The sequence below is a fragment of the Ylistrum balloti genome, unplaced genomic scaffold (genome assembly GCF_031769215.1).
Source record: "Ylistrum balloti isolate Yb309-2 unplaced genomic scaffold, AGI_CSIRO_Ybal_v1 Utg370824, whole genome shotgun sequence".
In the NCBI taxonomy this organism is placed as follows: Eukaryota; Metazoa; Mollusca; class Bivalvia; order Pectinida; family Pectinidae; genus Ylistrum; species Ylistrum balloti.
This window is the reverse complement of record NW_026782476.1, coordinates 202,988-221,793: the sequence shown is the minus strand read 5'-3', so window position 1 is coordinate 221,793 and position 18,806 is coordinate 202,988. Positions and strand designations below refer to the sequence as shown.

The window sequence follows — 18,806 nt, the reverse complement described above, 5'->3', positions numbered from 1 at the left end:
TCAACGTCTGATGAACACTGCTAATACATCTGCAAAGCCGTGATCTGAAAGTAAACATGTCATTAAAACAAACGGACAACATTGAGAGGGTTTGTTTCAAGATGGATGAGAGTAGACGGTGTTTGTATCGATCTTTATAAACCAATAAGGCGGGAATGGTTCCCAGAGCATCTGTGTTGTACGTACTTTAATTAGGAAATATGTAATTCGACCGAGAAATTACACATTTTTAGTTGTTAGAAATACGTTTGAAGATTTGTTTTGAGTATCTTCATCAACGGAATGGTCACAAATGGCGCTGTCAAAGCAGAATTTTACTCTGGTAGCAAAAAGGAAAAGTATGTTTGACTTAAGTTGTATATACTCTAGCAACCGTCATAATCAGCACCATTCGAGGTACACACACAGAAAAGATTTGAACACGATTCATATTACATTGTTTCATAATTCAATTGATTTTTGCTAATACTATTTTTAGAATGTGAATCATACAATTTCTACAATTAAGAAATTAATTGAACGTGTGGTTACTTCATCTCACCTTCTAGGCATCTGATATACTAGATGTATTATAGCATGTACCTGCCTCCATTACATTACGACTTAATCTTGACACTAATTATAAAGAAAGATACAACGTTTAAACTATATTCTAGATTGAATATTGCGGTTAGTGATACCCCCACCACACCGGTGTTAAACATTTATTTCGACCATGTTTGATTGACCAGATAATACCCTTAGCAATGTATATGTGATTGTTGAGACTGTTTAATTGTTATTATGTGAAGAAGGCTTTCATTTTCTCCACCTGGATGAGAACTGATAGACGAGTCATCTTTGAGTTAGAAATTATCGCTACCATTGGTTTCTGTTTAATACTTATTTCTGTATATCGCATAATTATTACAGTGCTGTGCTAAGGAAATTTCTTCTTGTCTCAGAATAAATATTTTCTTCAAACATGTATTTCCGTATTACTCCCACAACCACCAACCTTTGTTGAAAGCAAAACTTTTATCACATATTTGCATCATCCCACATTGTTTCAAAACCATTTCCATTCCTATACCTTACAGATAAAATTACTTCTATTAATAATCTTACCATAGTTTATCCATCGTGTAACGTCTTCTCCTCTAGCAAACAAAAATACTGGTCTAATTGAGGAGGACTCCCAGGCACAAAATTCCATATTCCGATTAGATTCAATTACTGCCATCCAACCAGAGTCAAAGGGACAGCCACCATAATACTGGTTAATCAAAAATCTTCTCCATTCTGACCTAGGTAATGAAATATCAACAGCAATGAGCAAAGCAAAAGTAATTTAAACTTTTATCATCCTGTTTATCAATATTCATGTATGATGTTACATCTGGCAATAATTATATCTAAAGCGTAATCTTTGAAAGGTGAGTTGATAGAAAATAAACCAGATCAGTAATCACTGGAATTTCGAGTTGGCCATTTAAATCCAATATTCTTACATTGGTATTGAGATTGGTAGTATATAAGATCAAATAGCAGCATGAACCTAGTAACATATATAATGTATCAAGATCAATTTGAAAACGGTAGCTTGATCACTCTAACGAGAAGTGTACACTTTCATTTTTCAAATTAAACTTGTTAAATGCTAATTTTTCGCAAACTTATCCTAACAATTTTAATCTAGATATATAAGAAACTTACCCCCATAGCGTGAAGTGATTAAACGTGCGATGCTTAGTCAAGGTCTCCCAGCCACTGTCTATTAATCGGTCGATGCCAAACCAATCGATATAATTCGATCCTTTACCATCAAAGCGGATGTTTACCACTCTGACACCAGCTTTGTAGAGTTCTAGCTTTACCTGTTAGTTTAATCAAGGAATGGATCAGCACAATAGCTGAACTATAAACAATTTTATATGTAAGATTCAAAATTATACTAGACATAAGTTAGATGTTTCATCATAATGTATCTGCCTATGTTAATTTAGAACTGACATCTACTGTGAACATTTATGTATTGACCAGTGGCCAGAGGTATTCTGTCGTTACTGATCTACTTCACATGTTCATGTATTAGTTCATTATAAGTCAATTACCTGAAGCCTATCTAAGCAGTTTGTATGATGGTCAGTGTAATTTTATCTGGTTGTAAACAGACGAATCTATTGCCATTTATGTGTGCAAGACCTTGTGGACAATTCATGTATACTTCAATCCATGTTTACTAGTAAGCTAATGTGTATTAGTACTTCATCAGTTAATTAACATGTCTAGTATAAATACGACCACCTTTCTAGCCAGTATGGATCGGTTCCTGAAAGCATATGAGTGTTCCATCACTCCATAGCCAACATCGCAATAATTCTTTAACACAAGAACAAAGTATCATTTTATAGCGACATAATAGTGTCGTGTTACATAATTTTATGTGGTCATAAATTTCTGCTGTCTCTTCTTTATTATAAGACACAATAGCAGGTAAATGTGATACCTCGAAAAACATGCTCAACCGCAGTACTAGAAATAAACAAACAAATCCAGAATAGCGATGAAAATACTCAAACATTACAATTATCGAATGTTGATTCAAAAACAAAAGGACTTTGTCCGGAAGATCAGTTACAGGGACGTGACTGATACATGACAGGTGATCCCATTCAGAGAACTGAAAAAACAACACATTTGTGAATAACACTTGCAGTATAAACAAAATATGGTAGCAAACTGTAATATACTGTGGTTTCGTCTTTTCAGAATACATCAGTGGTGTCATGGACGAAAATGTAAAACAGAAAACTGTAACACAAAGCTATAAGTGTCAATCGTAAGATACACGCATTTAAAAGTATTCAAAAAATTCAAGCAAAGCTCACGCGGATTCTACGGGAATTTTATCTTAACGTTAAGTTATAATTCAGAAATTGGTGTAGTTCAAAACAATGGAGCAAATACATATAAACTTGCCTCAGAAATGCTCTCCGAATCCCATGTGTTCAGAATGTCGTTTCTATATATGGTCGTGCACGTGGATGTATTCATCAATAGCAGGCAGCCCTCTTCCACTAATGTTGGTAGAGACAACGTCCCTATCCAGGCATTATAAGGACTGATGTTGTTGTGGGCCTGAGCTCTGAAGACCAGCTCCCAGTCATTTTCTGTAAATTAAGTAATATATATTTATTTCATTAAATGGTGTCGTCTAATGTATATGTATATAAACGTAACGATTTGATTTGGGTATCGACTTGATTCCTTGAACCTTTTTAATATAGAATTCCATCTGATGATGCTATATATTACTGAAATGTTAGTTACGTTGTTTGAGGTTTACAATAATGTACATATCATGTTGGAATTATAATAGGTTTTACATTCACTATGATTTTTCCCCTTTTCGAACTTGATTAGTTTATTTTTGACATTGATGTTAATAGACACTTTGTATAGAAAGATGTTATTTACTAGCATGCCTTCTGTACAACCCAATGGCCCCCTTCTCTGAATATGATATATAAACAGAGAATTTCATTTGATTTATTCATTAACGAAACAATGATTAGTTTCTTCTCATTATGTGACTTCGGTTAGTCAGAAAAGAGTGTCTTTAAGGATATTAAGGTACTGGTAATCCAAGCATATACATTTTTGACATGCTTATCTTCCGATTGGGATGACCTTTGTAAACATAAATTTACATTTAACCTGAAACATATATCGTATAGACATCGGATGAACACAATTAAACCAACGTGAAATGCAGTTTTGTTTCAATCCAAAATGTCTCTACAAAATGCCATAGTGTAAAACAGGATATACCTACATTGTGCAAAGATACACTAACATCATAAAAGATTTTTATGTGTATGAAAACAATAATTGATTTGAAAGTCCTAGCCTTATACACTAGAAACTCGTAGGTTTGACACTTTTCCAATCCAATTTGATAAAAGATTAACACTTGTTTTGAACACTCTAAATTGTTCTGGATGTATATAGAATACTAAGAACTCTATTGAAATAGCATTCTGCAAACCAGAAGGTATGAAATGTACCATGTTTATTGTTTCTGCTTTCATTTAGCAAAACTGACCTACATAGGGTAACTTTAAAAACTAGCACTATTTTTTGCCCACGACGAATTTTCTATTCTGTGCCGCTATTTTTTATTCTGTATATGTAATTTGAGTCATTTTACTCCCTGGTGCTATCATAAGGCATTACTGCATTCATTAAAAATCCTTTGTAAAATGTCACAACTTTAACCAATCAGAGCGTGGTGTATTCGTTACTGTAGTTGAAAGAGAGCTACATCAGTTTATATCATTATTAAAGTTTGTTCGGAATACCTGCTATAAAAATCCACCGGTTAATGTTATGTTGATAACTTTGTTGACAAAACAGTATTACGTGAAATCCTGTACGCCACTCCCGGCTCGCCCTGGACCCAGTATAACTTGTACACTGACTTCAAGAAAGAATTATTACCTCGAGAAAAAATTGTTAGAAAGCTTTAATTCTTTAAAATGAACACTTTGAATGATATCGTAACCAGGTTAAGTTTTAAATTGGCGATATGTAAACCTGTATAAGTATGTACATATAGATAAATTCATAATATGAATATGAAGTGGTTAGTTAGATTGTAGGTTTTAAGGGTTGAAATACAAAGCTCTGATTTTCAAATCGTATGTCATTTAAAATATGTTCTGTCATGTTTGACTTATGTATGAATTCAAAAATAAAATACTGTTACATAACTGGCAGATGATGACATAATATATGATGTATCAAGTTTTATACAAAAACTGCTCTCTTTTTAGGCATCACCTGCATCGCATTATTTATAATATAAAATAATGTGACTTGATAATCGGTGACGTAATTTTGGCCAAAGTTATGTTATGATAGAATAATCAAAATGTATCTGTCGGAAATGCTGTTCCTCATTTTTATCCTTAAATAGATTTAATGTTTTAACGAAAACTGAGAAAGTGACTATAGTGACCATGCTTGCGAATGTCTATCTTCTATAAATGTAATAGTTTTACTGATTCTCTCCTCATCATACTTCACCTTTCTGTAGGTAGTAGATTTCCCAGTATTGTGCCTCCTGTACTAACACCGGGTTGGTGTAGGGGGAGTCTTTACTAAGCTGACACTCCTTAGTCTCACTTTGGTAGTTGATAGACAAACATTCGGTCTGGAAACACTCTACAGCACATGCTATAATTGGGTTACTGAATTGATACTTTAAAATTAGGTTCGCGCCTGATAATTTATGTCCGCTGATTCTTTTAAATGTTCCATCAGACACACAATATATGTCAAAAAAAAATAGCAATATTACACAGAGTCTAAGTACATCATCCATGTCGTTATGTTCTTGTGACGAAAAAAAATACGTCTCTCCTGACAGCACTTAGCAGATGTGTTGATGACAATGAAATTGATTTTACATCAGTAATAAATTATTTGTATGAAAGTCTTAAAGCGAACCGCGTATGAAATTTGAATGAATAATGCATCTTACTGATACCCGATGGTTTTTTCAGGACATACAAACTACCAATATTCAGTTATCTGACAAGGGCATCAACAATGGTTCAGCCTACCTTGTTACACGACCATGTCAACGGTAATCTATCCTATACTGTCTAGACTCTTCATATTGCCATTTAGTGATGTTTGTAGTATCAAACTAAATAACCATGTACGTCAACTTTCGTATACTCCATATCTCCATCTTTCAAGAAGCACTCCAGCTATATAATACTGTTCAGCTATATAATACTGTTCAGCTATATAAAACTGCCCAGCTATATAATACTGTTCAGCTATATAATACTGTTCAGCTATATAAAACTGCCCAGCTATATAATACTGTTCAGCTATATAAAACTGCCCAGCTATATAATACTGTTCAGCTATATAATACTGTTCAGCTATATAATACTGCCCAGCTATATAATACTGTTCAGCTATATAATACTGTTCAGCTATATAAAACATCATAGCTGTACTATTATTTGTTGCGCTTTTTATTCTATTTCAACATTCGTGTTATACCTAATTATATTAAAAGATGGAAATGAACTGAAATTTCCATGAAATAAACAAGAAAATGTTTTGTGAAACCTTATTTCAACAGGTCATCTTGTCTCTTCCTTAACAGCTTATAAAACCTGTGTTTCTTTATTTCTATTTTCTTGGGATGCCATTTGAATGTGAACCTGAATTGTCAAGTGCCTTTGCCGCATCAGTACCAAACTAATAACGCGTTTATGTATGTTATGAAAGCGGTCTCTATCGGACTTTACAGAACAATCTAGAACATTCTATATGTCTGTTACCAAAATGGTATTGATATCGACTGTAAACTGCCATCTGGTAATCGTTTATATAGCAAAAATTGCACATGACTGTAAATACAATTATAGAAATGATGTCAATCAAATAATCAATCTGAGAAACAATATGGAAGTTCGTCGGCAGGAACGAAAGCAAAATGGAGTCTAGCCTCAAATAAGAAGTGTTTTGGTGCACGCACGTGTCTTCCTGTTTTCAGGTTACTATACACGAATTTTTTTTTTTAAATGGCGCGTGCATGTTATTATGTTCATGGAATTTGTTTTCCCTGATAATACAAATAATGAACAATTGTTTCTGGAAAGCACAAATACATTTACTTTAACCTATTTAACTGTGAATTTGACGAACCTTCGGAAACATATCACTACATTTCTTTCTTCAAATAATATGATGTTTGTAGGAATCTATTGACTTTTGAAGCGATTATTCACATTTTCGGCCCATCATGCTTGGGACTCGATTATGGATACTACTAGAAAGAAGTTGAATGTTTCTTTTCTCCGGCATGTACAAAGGCAAGGTTAATTGCATCGCAATTATCGGTAACTTACTGATTTATGAATATAATCTGCCAAGCCAAGTACTATCTTAAACACAAAAATACTCCAAATTTGTATTGCACGATTTGTATGCTGCTGTTCAATTAACAAATAAATATGAGCCCTTTGAAAAGTTGAACAAACCGCTGAATTTGGCATCGAGGCGGAATGCGCCTTAATTTTTGCTGATATCACAATATCAGAGCAGTTTAAAGCGGGAAATGGAGAATTCGGCGTATGAATGATAAGATATATCCATAATAAAGCGATACACACGCCTATAACGTCAAATTTGTTGTTTTCGTACATATTTTGGGCTTCACAATATCAGAGCAATTTAATATTGATTTTAATTGTGCATGATACACTCCAATAGCATCCGCTTTAAGCCTTAAACTTTTCAAGCTCATCATGAGTTTCGATTATGGGTTGGTTCTACATTACGGGGGATATAATGTGGTGCATGTTTTCTTCTTCCGTACCAATATCATGATCAATGTTATAATGGCTGCTAATTATGGCTGCTTTCCTGGAAAGACCGTTCTTTAACGGTTATTCAACCAACAGTGAGGGAGTAGATCATCTAGCTATTCTATTGTGAAGACTTTTTAATTAAATAAGATATATATGTATACATATATATGATATCACTAAATGCGGTTTTCACGATGACTGGAATTATATAGGACTAACGAAATTCCGCCAAGTACAAACTTATCACGAAAAAGATTCCGGATTGTCTTATTCGAAAGGGTATTATTGTTATTCTGTGTACCCTCGGTAGGAAATATGCACGACATATTGTCTTTAAAATTAGGATCGCCCCTGATAACTTATGTCCACTTATTCTACTAAATGTTCCATCAGATATACAATACATGCCAAGAAAAAATAGTGAAACGACTGATTCCTTGTGATTTAATACACAACAAAGGATTAGTAGTGTAGACTTGTAGTAGTTATTTCTGTAATTTGTAAAAGTAAAGCACTATTGATTAGTTGTTTGAAAGAAAACGTTTCATTGGATTGGAGTCGTATAAAGAGAGGGTCCATCAGACGAAAAGTTTTTCTTTCTGATACGGAGAGGCGAACGTGAAGGATCTCTAGCTGAAAATAAAAGGTAACAGTGACCAGGCTGAAAAAGTCTGGGCCTAGCTGAATAAGCTAGGGCTCCACTGTAATCCTTTAAAATCAGAACCAATAACTCTTACACATCTTATACAAATGTACAAAGTTACGGGAGATCACAGTACAGGGTAATGTGTAATTTATCAGATACAGTGACAGGGTACCGAAGCACAGTGTATACAGTGTAGGTGACTTGGTCAAAATTGTTGCGGCAAAAGGTGACGTGGTCAATGCACGTGTGTCGCGGTAAAGGCTGACGTGGTCAAAGTGTGCCGCGGTCAAGTTGGACTGAGACCACAATTAAATACTTCCGGGTACAGGTCCCACAAATGAAGTCCCTAAAAAATGTATGTATATTAGGGAAAAAAAATAATATGCCTCTTTGAATTGAATGTTTGCCTGTAAATTTGATGTAGATGTGTTATAGAGATCTAACTGTCTGTGTGTAAATCATTCATATTGAACATGTATTTTGTGCTGCAGGATACGGTGTAAAATGTCCTGTTTTCACCTTTACCCCTGACCCGGATGTATATAATTGACGTTGGTGACACACATGGAGGTATATCTCCAGAAAATGCCCAACATGATGGGTTGAAACTTTTACATTTTGCTTCTCAGATGTTGATCTTGGCCAGGTGAAATGGAAATTTGTAGATGAAACTTTGGGACTTAGTTATGAATTTTAATGTTACAATGAAACATATAGTGAAATTAATTGTGGTCTCGGTCCAGTTGTGCAGTCATGGGTGTTGTAGTAAAAGGTTGATTATTTACTGCCGACACAGGTGACGGCTATATATGTGACACAGTGTTTTAGTTGAGTGTTGAGACTCTATATAGATATCAGCGTTTAGGTGCAATTAATGTTAATTATCTACCGGGTGTAGTTTAGAGTATAGTTGGGATTGTATACAGCTTATATCATTGTTATTTGAGTCAGTTAGACAGGCCGGTATTTTGTATATATTGTGGGCATTTTTATTTGTTAAACATTGGGTCCAAGGTAGAACTTGGTAACGAACTGTCAGTACGCATCCGTTACTACACCATCCATGTCGTTATGTTCTTGTGAACAATGAAATTGATTTTACATCAGTAATAAATTATTTGTATGAAAGTCTTACAGCGAACCGCGTATGACATTTGTCATGAATAATTCATCTTATTTCAGGACATGCAAGCTACCAATATTCAGTTATCTGACAAGGACATCAACAATGGTTCAATGGCCTACTTAGTTAGTTTAAACATATTTTATTTATTTCATACGTGTCATAATTGTGCATCATTATTACAAATATAAATAGGATTCAGAAAAAAGTATAACAATTCTTCTGTAAATCTGTCTCCTAATATAGAGTGACAAGCAGGTGACAACATAATACTTGTAGCTAAGCATTGATAACATTTTTGATGTAATGAACGAGAGAGAGAGAGAGAGAGAGAGAGAGAGAGAGAGAGAGAGAGAGAGAGAGAGAGAGAGAGAGATAGAGAGAGAGAGAGGGGGGGGGGGGTGGGGATGGGGGAAGGGGAGTGTTCAAACTTTGTACCCATGATGTACCCAACCGTAATACAGTTACATGTATATATGATGAAAGCAATCAAATTACAGACGAGGACAATGAATAATAAGTAATTTATTCTGCAGCCATTTGAGTCTAAATGATAGTATCGTTAATTTCCAAAGCGTTTAGTTTTATTAATGTACTGCTGCACAATGCTACAAATTCTTTGGTTCTCTTCAATGGTTAAGTTTTGATCTACGTATAGTAGTTGGTCAAGAGTATAATTTACAGGAAGATTTGCAAAGCATTCATTCCTTACATCGGTATAAGTAGGACAGAGCATAAGAAAGTGCTCGGTTGTTTCGTGTCCTTGTCTACACAAACAACCGGGATCTTCAACCAGATTACGTCGAAATAGATGATCGTTTAAGGAACTACAGTTCATTCGTAGTCTGGCGTGATGAACCTAATTGGTGCGTTTTCCATAACTATAATAAGGAGGGACTGTAGGGGAGTGTCAGTACAGGTAGCGCTTTAGGTTACTTATAGAGTGATTATTTTTAATTTCGCGGAGTAACGAGTTCCAGAGGTCAATAGAAGAAGAAAGAAAGGGTCGTTTATAGACGTTTGCAAAATATGCCGATTAATGTATCAGCATCAAGCGTATTGTATTGGTGAGTATTATGCCTGCCATGTGGGAGAAGATTAGAGAGGTATTCAGGAGTGAGGCCAAAAAAATCATTTTATGTATCTGTACAATTTTCTTTACGTTACGACGGAATTGTAAAGTGACCCAGCCAGTCTCCTAATAACGTTTGACATGTCTAGTTAATTTGGTTCGCCCTGTTACGATCCTAGCTGCTTCGAGCTGAATATTCTCCAGTGACTGAGACTGTAAGGCAGTAAGATTATCCCACACAATATCACCATATTCAAGAATGGGTCTGACGAAAGAAAAACAAAGGTTTGGAGGGTATTTCTGTCAATTTTGAATGTAACCTTCCTAAGGTTGGCTAGTTTACTAGTGGCTTTCTTTATAATATAATTGATATGTTTCGTCCAAGTGCAATCATGAGAAAGGACAAACCGATGTGTTTGTGATGTTGGACCTCATTAACAGGAATAGCATTCATATATAAAGGGGAATGGTTAGGTTTATTAACTTTCTTACTTATAACAAGTGATTCAGTTTTATCGATATTAAATTTTACCAACCATTGCTCTGACCATGCATAAATTTTCCTTAGATTTTCATTTAAAAAGTTTGCGCACTGTGACAAAGTATCAATTATAGTATAGAGAGACGTGTCATCTGCAAAACGTTTAATTACAGGACTGATATTATCTACAATATCATTAATAAAAATCAGAAAGAGCAGGGTTCCTAAAATTGACTCTTGGGGAACACCAGCTTTTACAACTTTCCACTCGGATGTTATAGAATTTATAACCACTCTTTGTAATCTTTTATTCAAATAACTTTGGAACCATGAGAGTAAGCTGCCCCCAATACCAAATTTCTTCAATTTATAGATAAGTCCTGAATGCCATACTCTGTCGAAGGCTTTGCTGATGTCACAGAAAACCATCTTAACTTCCTTACCTATATCAAGAGCAGAAAAGATATCATTAGTAATGGCAATTAATTGATTTATTGTAGAGTCACCCGTTCTGAAACCAGATTAGGACGGAGATAACAGAGAGTTTACAGTTATGAATTGATACAGATATTTGTATACACACCTTTGCATAACCTTATCTAAAATAGATATTAAAGATATGGGTCGATAGTTGTTGAGGAAGGACGGATTTCCTTTCTTGAACACAGGAACAACATTAGCGAGTTTCCACTTGTCGGGAAAAGTGGAAGAAATTTAAGACCTGTGAAAGATTGTTTCAAGAGGTAACTCAAAATATCGGCAGCTTCTTTAAGGAGTCCAGGGTTAATGTGGTCAGGACCAACAGCTTTAGGACAGGCTAGGCAAGATAAAACAGAGATAATGTCATTTCTATCTATATGTATATTAGTAAGTAGAGGTTCAACATGAACAGTGGGTGGAAGTTCCGCATTAGAATCGTCAACAAAGGAGTTTACACAGAAAAAGTTTATCATTATCATCAGTAGAATCACGAACATGGATTGGTGGTATGATACACGTATTAGAACTGTCGAATACTAACCTACCGTTATCCACCAGGACTTACCATGAGTGTCAGTACCCAGTTTTCAACAGAGTGAACGAACATATTTTGATTTAGCAGTACGGATTACATTTACAATTTTATTTCTTATTTTTGTTTACTTACCCTAATCATCTACAGACCCTGACCTCTTAGCTATTCTAAATAGTCTCTTCCTTTTCCGAATTAATTTACGTATTTCACTGATCATCCGTGAGGGTTCACTACTAAGTTTTGTAACTACCTTATTAGGAATACATTCCTTAGCTATTGTAATAAGTACATCAGCAAAGCCGTCGACAGAAGCATTTAAGTCATCATTAGTTAAAACATCGTCCCAATCGACAGTAGAAAACTTTTACCTTGGTCATACAGCCAAATATTACGTTTCAGTGACGACTTTTTAGGTACGGTTATGTTTAGGCTACAGAATACTTGACAATGATATCGCAGAGGCTGATCCAATAAACTTTATCCAACAGAGCATTTGTCAACCAAATCTGGATTACTTATACATATAACATCAAGGAGGGAGGAAGAATTCTCAGTGTAGAAAGTAGGAGATTAAATCATTTGGGATAAATTATAAACCTGGAGCAAATCATGAAGTTAACAACGGACTGATTATTAGTTACATAATTCGCATTCAAGTCTCCAGTTAAAATAATGTTGTCACATCCCGTATTATATGCAAGTTCTATGTAAAATATGGTCCCACTGGGATACTGGGGAGTTGGGCGGTCTGTAAAAAGTGCCATACAATACATATGCACCTGATAAGTTAAGTCCAATCCATACACATTCAACGGACGGTAACTCTAAATCAGATCGCCGTTTAGCAGGTATATTATCTTTTACGTAAACAGACACTCCCCTGCCAACCCGATCTGATCTAATATAACAAAATGGTTCACAATAACCAGGTAAGATAAGCTAAGTTATCATTTGCAGAGAGCCAAGTTTCAGCGAATGATAGTATACTAACATAATGCAATTCGGTAAAAAAAATGTCAGTTTTGTTACGTAGACTTTGTACATTTAAGTGTATAAGGGAGTATTTAGAATTGTCATAGTAACCACTTGCGTTACTAGAAAGATAAGATGATTCAGAAGACATATCATTCTCTGGATCAGAAGAAAACAATGGGCAGGATTTGTCTCAGTATCAGCAGATATAGTACGTAATAAATGGATAATTACACACATAAAGTAAAATTTCAAACAGCAGTGAGTACTACAAATGGTCCCGGACAGCTGCAGACGTTGGCATTTACTTTCAAATGTGCCACACAAGTTCGAAATGATTTTAAATTGAATAATCCTATCCGAGCACGGTAAAGAGACAGTGAGATGGGCATTATGTCACATCAGTACTAATGGACAATGGTAACAAACGATATTGTGTTCGGACAGGACTTGTTGGGTGTAATGTCAACATTGGTACATGTAAAATAGTAGAAAGGGGTCGGGGGATAATGTAAAAGGAAGAAACGAGAGATGGAGAAAAAATGGAGGACATAAATGTCTTAGAGTAGTTCCAAGATACGAGGTCGAGGTCCCTAACATTTCAATTGAGGACTGGTCTATATATGAAAATTGAGGGGTGATAGGTTGTCATATACATGTGTAATCACAGCGTATTACTAGAAAATCTAGTAACATATATATATATATATATATATATATATATATATATATGTATATTCAAACAAAACGTATTTTAAATGGAAAGTGTAATCGTAAACACAAGTGATTTTGTCGGATTTATACAATATAGGGAATTTTCAACCATTACGCACCTGGCGTTGAAATATTACGACAATAGATCATTGCAACCTGAGCATGACCTTGTGTAATATACACGTAAGCATGTTGATAAACAAGTCACATTCAGCAAACTTACATAAGAGTATAAAATCATAGTGTAAAAAGATATGTGGGTGGTAAGCAGTTCAGTATTATATTGTAAAACACGTATACGCTTCCTATACAACAAATGATACAAGGAATAAACAAATTAGTCAATAAACATATGCATAATATGTGACAACGCATTACACGTGTGTAGGTACGTGTGTGAATCAGGTACATTATACAAAGCGATATGTACCGAAAATGAAAGTGAAAGTTCACTTGTCTGATTACACTGACAATAGAAGTAAATAGCACAATCATGTGAAATACTACATGTAAACGGATCAGATTACATTTTCCGTTATGTAATTGTAGTTAGTTTAGGACACATGTGTTCCCTAAATCAGAGACATATTTCAATAATTAATAGTTCATTACAGAACGTGTCAGTAAACAAATAGAGAAGTAAATAATAGGAAAGAAAGAAAAAAATAATAATATAATTCAGCGAATATACATAATTCACTTGTAAACAGGTATTGCACATTGTAAATGGGATCTCCAATAGAATAATTTTAATTAATTTTTTTAACTGTGATTTTGACTTTTCATTTAAATCCAGTCAACGCTAATTCTGTGGTCTCTGATCGTAAGGCTATAATCCCAGTTTTTTTACCAGATAATAAGAGCTAAACATTTAATACAAAGTCAAATTGGTGAACTTTAGCAAGTCTAATGTAATGTCACTCACCTGACTCTTGTGTTACATATACTCTGTTTCGTGAAATCAAGTGATGATGGAGAAGAAATTGGGAAAAACAAAATACGGACAAGAACATCCAGGACCACATGTACCTATCGTACTCTCCCTAAAATTTAGTCTGGACAGGCTACACAGTGCATGCTGTTGCATGCTGTGGCCTATGCAACGGGATCTCTCTTATCGCTACAACTGGCATTAATTACTTTTTCTTGAAAAGCTGTATGACCTTTTGAATTAGGATTGTATCTATGATGGATTCACTGACTCTGGTTGAAAAAAAACCCATTGGATTAGTTATTCACGATGTATGCCTGAGAGGATATTCAATGCAATATTAGGTAATGTTTTGATATATCCATTGGGCTGGAGCAAATAAAAAGGTTTAAAAAGTCATGCATGCATGATGAAGTAGTTCTATCAGCAAGGTATTTTGAGGGCATCCGGCTCGGACCCTCCCCCAGCACTGAAAATGTCTGTCACTGCTCTTTTCTGTTAAAGTGGGCCCTACTGATAAATTTGAGGCTAGTTTTAAGTTGTTACCCCATGAGCTGAGCTAGCTCAGCTGTAGGGCGTGGTACTTTGGGGTGTCTGGCTCAGACCCCCCACCAGTGAAAATGTCTGTCACTGCTCTTTTCTGTTAAAGTGGGTCCCACTGATAAATTTGAGGCTGGTTTTAAGTTGTTGCCCCATGAGCTGAGCTAGCATGATTTTTTGGGGCCTTTTTGAGCTCTGGCAGGGGTACCCCACTACGAAAATATTCTGTCATTGGTCATTTCTACTGCACTTATTCACGCTTATTACATATTGAGTTATTTTTCTTTGTTACTCATGAAAGCTAAGCTAGCTCAAATTTTCCATGTGTTATCCTGCCCCTGAGGACCACACCCACCAGCAGGGGACCGGCAGACTTTCATTTCTTTGTTTGCCCAAGTATATAGATCCTTGTTGTACACAACAAATTTTGTTACCTTTCCAGCTAGGCTGACCCCTGTGGGCTCCTGCTCTATAATCAGGTTATACCCCTACTCGAGAACCATCATCTGCGCCTTATGATTGATGATGTTGAAGGATATGAGAGAAGGTCCTTAGTTCGATTCTTAGGAATTCCGGAGGACAATAACGAAGACACCACTTCCAAGGTCATGGCTGCCGTCGGTGCTGCTGGAGTGGACCTGAACCTCACAGATGTGGAGAGATCCCATCGCGTTGGGAAATCCAGACAGCCCGGCGGCTGTCAGACCTCTACTAGGCCAAGGCAAATTATCGTGCGCCTCAAATCGGTGGACGCGAAGTTCAAGCTCCTTAAATCTAGCAAAGCCTTTCGCGACTGTCCAGAGTTCGCTGCTGTGTCTGTAAACGAGGACCTTGCAAAGTACCAAAGTGAGTTAGCTATTCAAGCGAGAAAGTTGGTAAATTCGCGCCAAACTTTTCAGACATGGACCACCAACGGTTAACTGATGCTGAAGGACAAATCTTCGCGTGTTGTGCACATCCTTACTGTGACCGACCTCGTCCCGTTTGGTCATCTCGTCGGCCATGTTGATGATCAGTCATTGTTTAGCATATTGTTTCCCGGTAGATAGATTATACAGTAATGTTCACTATTCACTTGAACATGTCATTATTTACCTACAAACGTTCATTTTCTTTATGTCAGCTTCCTTTCTTGTTATACAAAGAAATTGGCTTCACTCTATTGTGTTGGGGAAAACAGTATATTACAAGTCCATGTATACAGTAATTGTGCTTGCCACAAATGTGTTGGTTATATTACTGATTTCTTTCATATTTGCGGGTAAAATTTGCTGAGATTAAATAATGTTCTTACTATCTAAAAATCCCTTAAGTCATAATAGTAGAGATTTGTTTTATCTCTCTTTTTCTTTCTATCTTTTCCTTTCAAAATCATAAATTTGAAATTCCAGAAAATCCATAGAAAAAGAAAATCCAGATACATGTATGGCAGGGTATCTCAACGATTATAGGGAGGTTGAGATACAGAAAAAATACAATTATCAATTCACAGACATTTGTTTAGGCTTTAGTGTGATAATTCTGAAGTTTCTTTTGAAAGGCACGTGACTGCATAACAGTAATATTAATAATAAGTGTGCCTGGAAATTTAAATACAATATATTTAGGGAGGTATTATTTTCTTTTAATTTCTTTTAGATTGAGCATTTTACTACCAAAAACTGCTATCATCATCAGTATGGATGCAGAAAACACGGAGACAGATGGAATGATGGTTGAGGAGACCCTCCATCAACAATCACTTTAAATAACAACACCAGTTGAACAGGTACTGTGGTGGCTTATAATATAGAGGATGGATGGTGGATGGCGTCCTGAAGTTGAAACTTTAATATCTTGAACACTATACATCATAATTCAGCCAAGCTTCTCACTCATGATATTGTCTATTTACTTCATGATATTGTCTATTTGTCATACAAGTTTCAAATTAATATTAATCCCACACTGCTAAAAGACAAAAATAGTTGTACAAAAACGCAATGCCAAATGAAGTTCTGGTGCATCGAAAGAGCTGTCGAAAATAGAAACTTGTAGAATTGTACAGCACTAATCAGCATCAAATTCCAATGAGAGGTTCATGCACAACACTCAAACACAAAAATAGACGCAATTAGAAATGACATTTAAGAATGCCTAAATTCAGTCCAACTTTTGCGATTTTGTCCCTAGTTCAACAAAGGCCCCCCTCCCCCAGGTTGTAGATTTACTAGTGTCTCCTCCCATTCCAGGGGAATGACACTTCAAGAAACCCAGGCTGCTTCATCTGCCAGAAATCAACCGACGAGGACAGTAAGCTCAAGGTGTTTAACGAGAAGACCAGGACCTCAGTAAAGAAAGCTGCCACTTTGCGAACAACTTTGAAATCTTCCACCAGAGCGGTTGTTCACCCAAACAAGGGCCGATAACATGACAGTTACAATAGTGACATAAGTGAAATTCTTGTTATGATATCATTAAACGCGGTTTTCACGATGACTGGAATTATATAGGACTAACTAAATTCCACCAAGTACAAACTTATCACGAAAAAGACTCCGGATAGACTTATTTGAAATGGAATTACTGTTCTTCTGTGGATCCTCGGTATGAAATATGCACGACATATTGTCTTCAATGCCTAAACCTCCCCCGGAAGCGAACGCTATTTAAAGAATGTATTAAAAAAGAAAATTATAAAATACGTACTTATAATGTAATGTAACGATTATACGACATCAAATCTGAGTACATCGTGACTGAATTAGATGTTCTTACACACCTTTTACAAGGTTAACTCCCCGAAATATACGCAATCTATCTTCCGATTGAAGCTGCTGGAGTTATGTCCCTTTAATAAACGTTGGATACACGTTTTATTTATATTGAAGACAATAAAACTTTTGATGATGAATTGAGTTTGATAATCTCGAATCTAATTTACATTAACAGGTATTGGGATGTCCCAAGTATCAACACTGTAACGCGAGTACTTTGTTAATATGACAGTGTCGTTCGTGTTAAGATTGGTACTCAGAAATGTATCCACACATGCGCAGTTTTCCATTGTTACTGGGTGTGACCTACCAGATATGGCAGACTTGCTTCATTATTATCTATGAAGCTTACTTCTTGGTTTTCAAGGTTTTCACCAAAGTGTTTGTTAATATATCAAATCAACATCGAGAAAGTGGTAGAGCTGCTACCGTATAAAGTAAGTGATAACATCTTCCAATGTCGCAAATATGCTAACATATATTCATCTTCGTCATCAAAGCTCCATAATATCTGGTAATTTTGATATAACCTGAAGAAATGTATCAATAACACCATTACAGTAATAATAGGGACCAATCATTTTCCAATGACTTGTCCCCGCATATTGTACATTAAACGTCTGAAACTGCAGTAATTAGCCCATGTTGGTTGTTTATACAGACAAATTTACATCACATCAGGTGTTAAGGCTGTAATAAATCCATGTTTCCTGTTTATATTGACAACTTTACATTACATCAGGTGTTAATGCTGTCTTTAGACATGTGTTTTCATTTTTTCGCATTGGATATGTTTGCTATCTTTTTTATGAAGTCTGTGTGAAATAATTTGAAAGCCGTCGTCATTGTTTCATAACAAAGTGTTCCATTCTTCTGTGAGGTATGAAGACGACATTTCCCGTTCTTCATGTATCTGGTATCCACGGAATTAATCGTTATGTTTTTATGGAGGTTGTCGTAACAGAAGACGCTTTCACTTCGGTAACACGTGGTCGTTTTTTCATTGTCACACGTAAAAGGCAGCATTCTTTTTGCAACCATGGTTAGGTTAGAATTATCTGATCTTAAAAGATGGAAATACGATGTGATTATAAATACAGGAAAGCAAGTTTTAGTATGTAGAGCTGGTTTTCCATTTCCATTAGCTGACTGTGGTGTGGGTGGTAGTCGAACGGAG

At 35.6% G+C, this 18,806-nt stretch overlaps 1 protein-coding gene across 1 annotated transcript; it reads right to left on the bottom strand.

The window, feature by feature from the left end:
* On the bottom strand, positions 1-5,664 carry LOC132558770 (uncharacterized). The gene is made up of 6 exons (XM_060223372.1): positions 5,649-5,664; positions 5,071-5,220; positions 2,962-3,152; positions 1,696-1,856; positions 1,108-1,286; positions 1-44 (listed from the first exon to the last, which is right to left on the bottom strand). The coding sequence occupies exons 1-6, from the start codon at positions 5,662-5,664 to the stop codon at positions 1-3; spliced, it is 741 nt and encodes a 246-aa protein (XP_060079355.1).
* Positions 5,665-18,806: the final 13,142 nt, after the last annotated feature.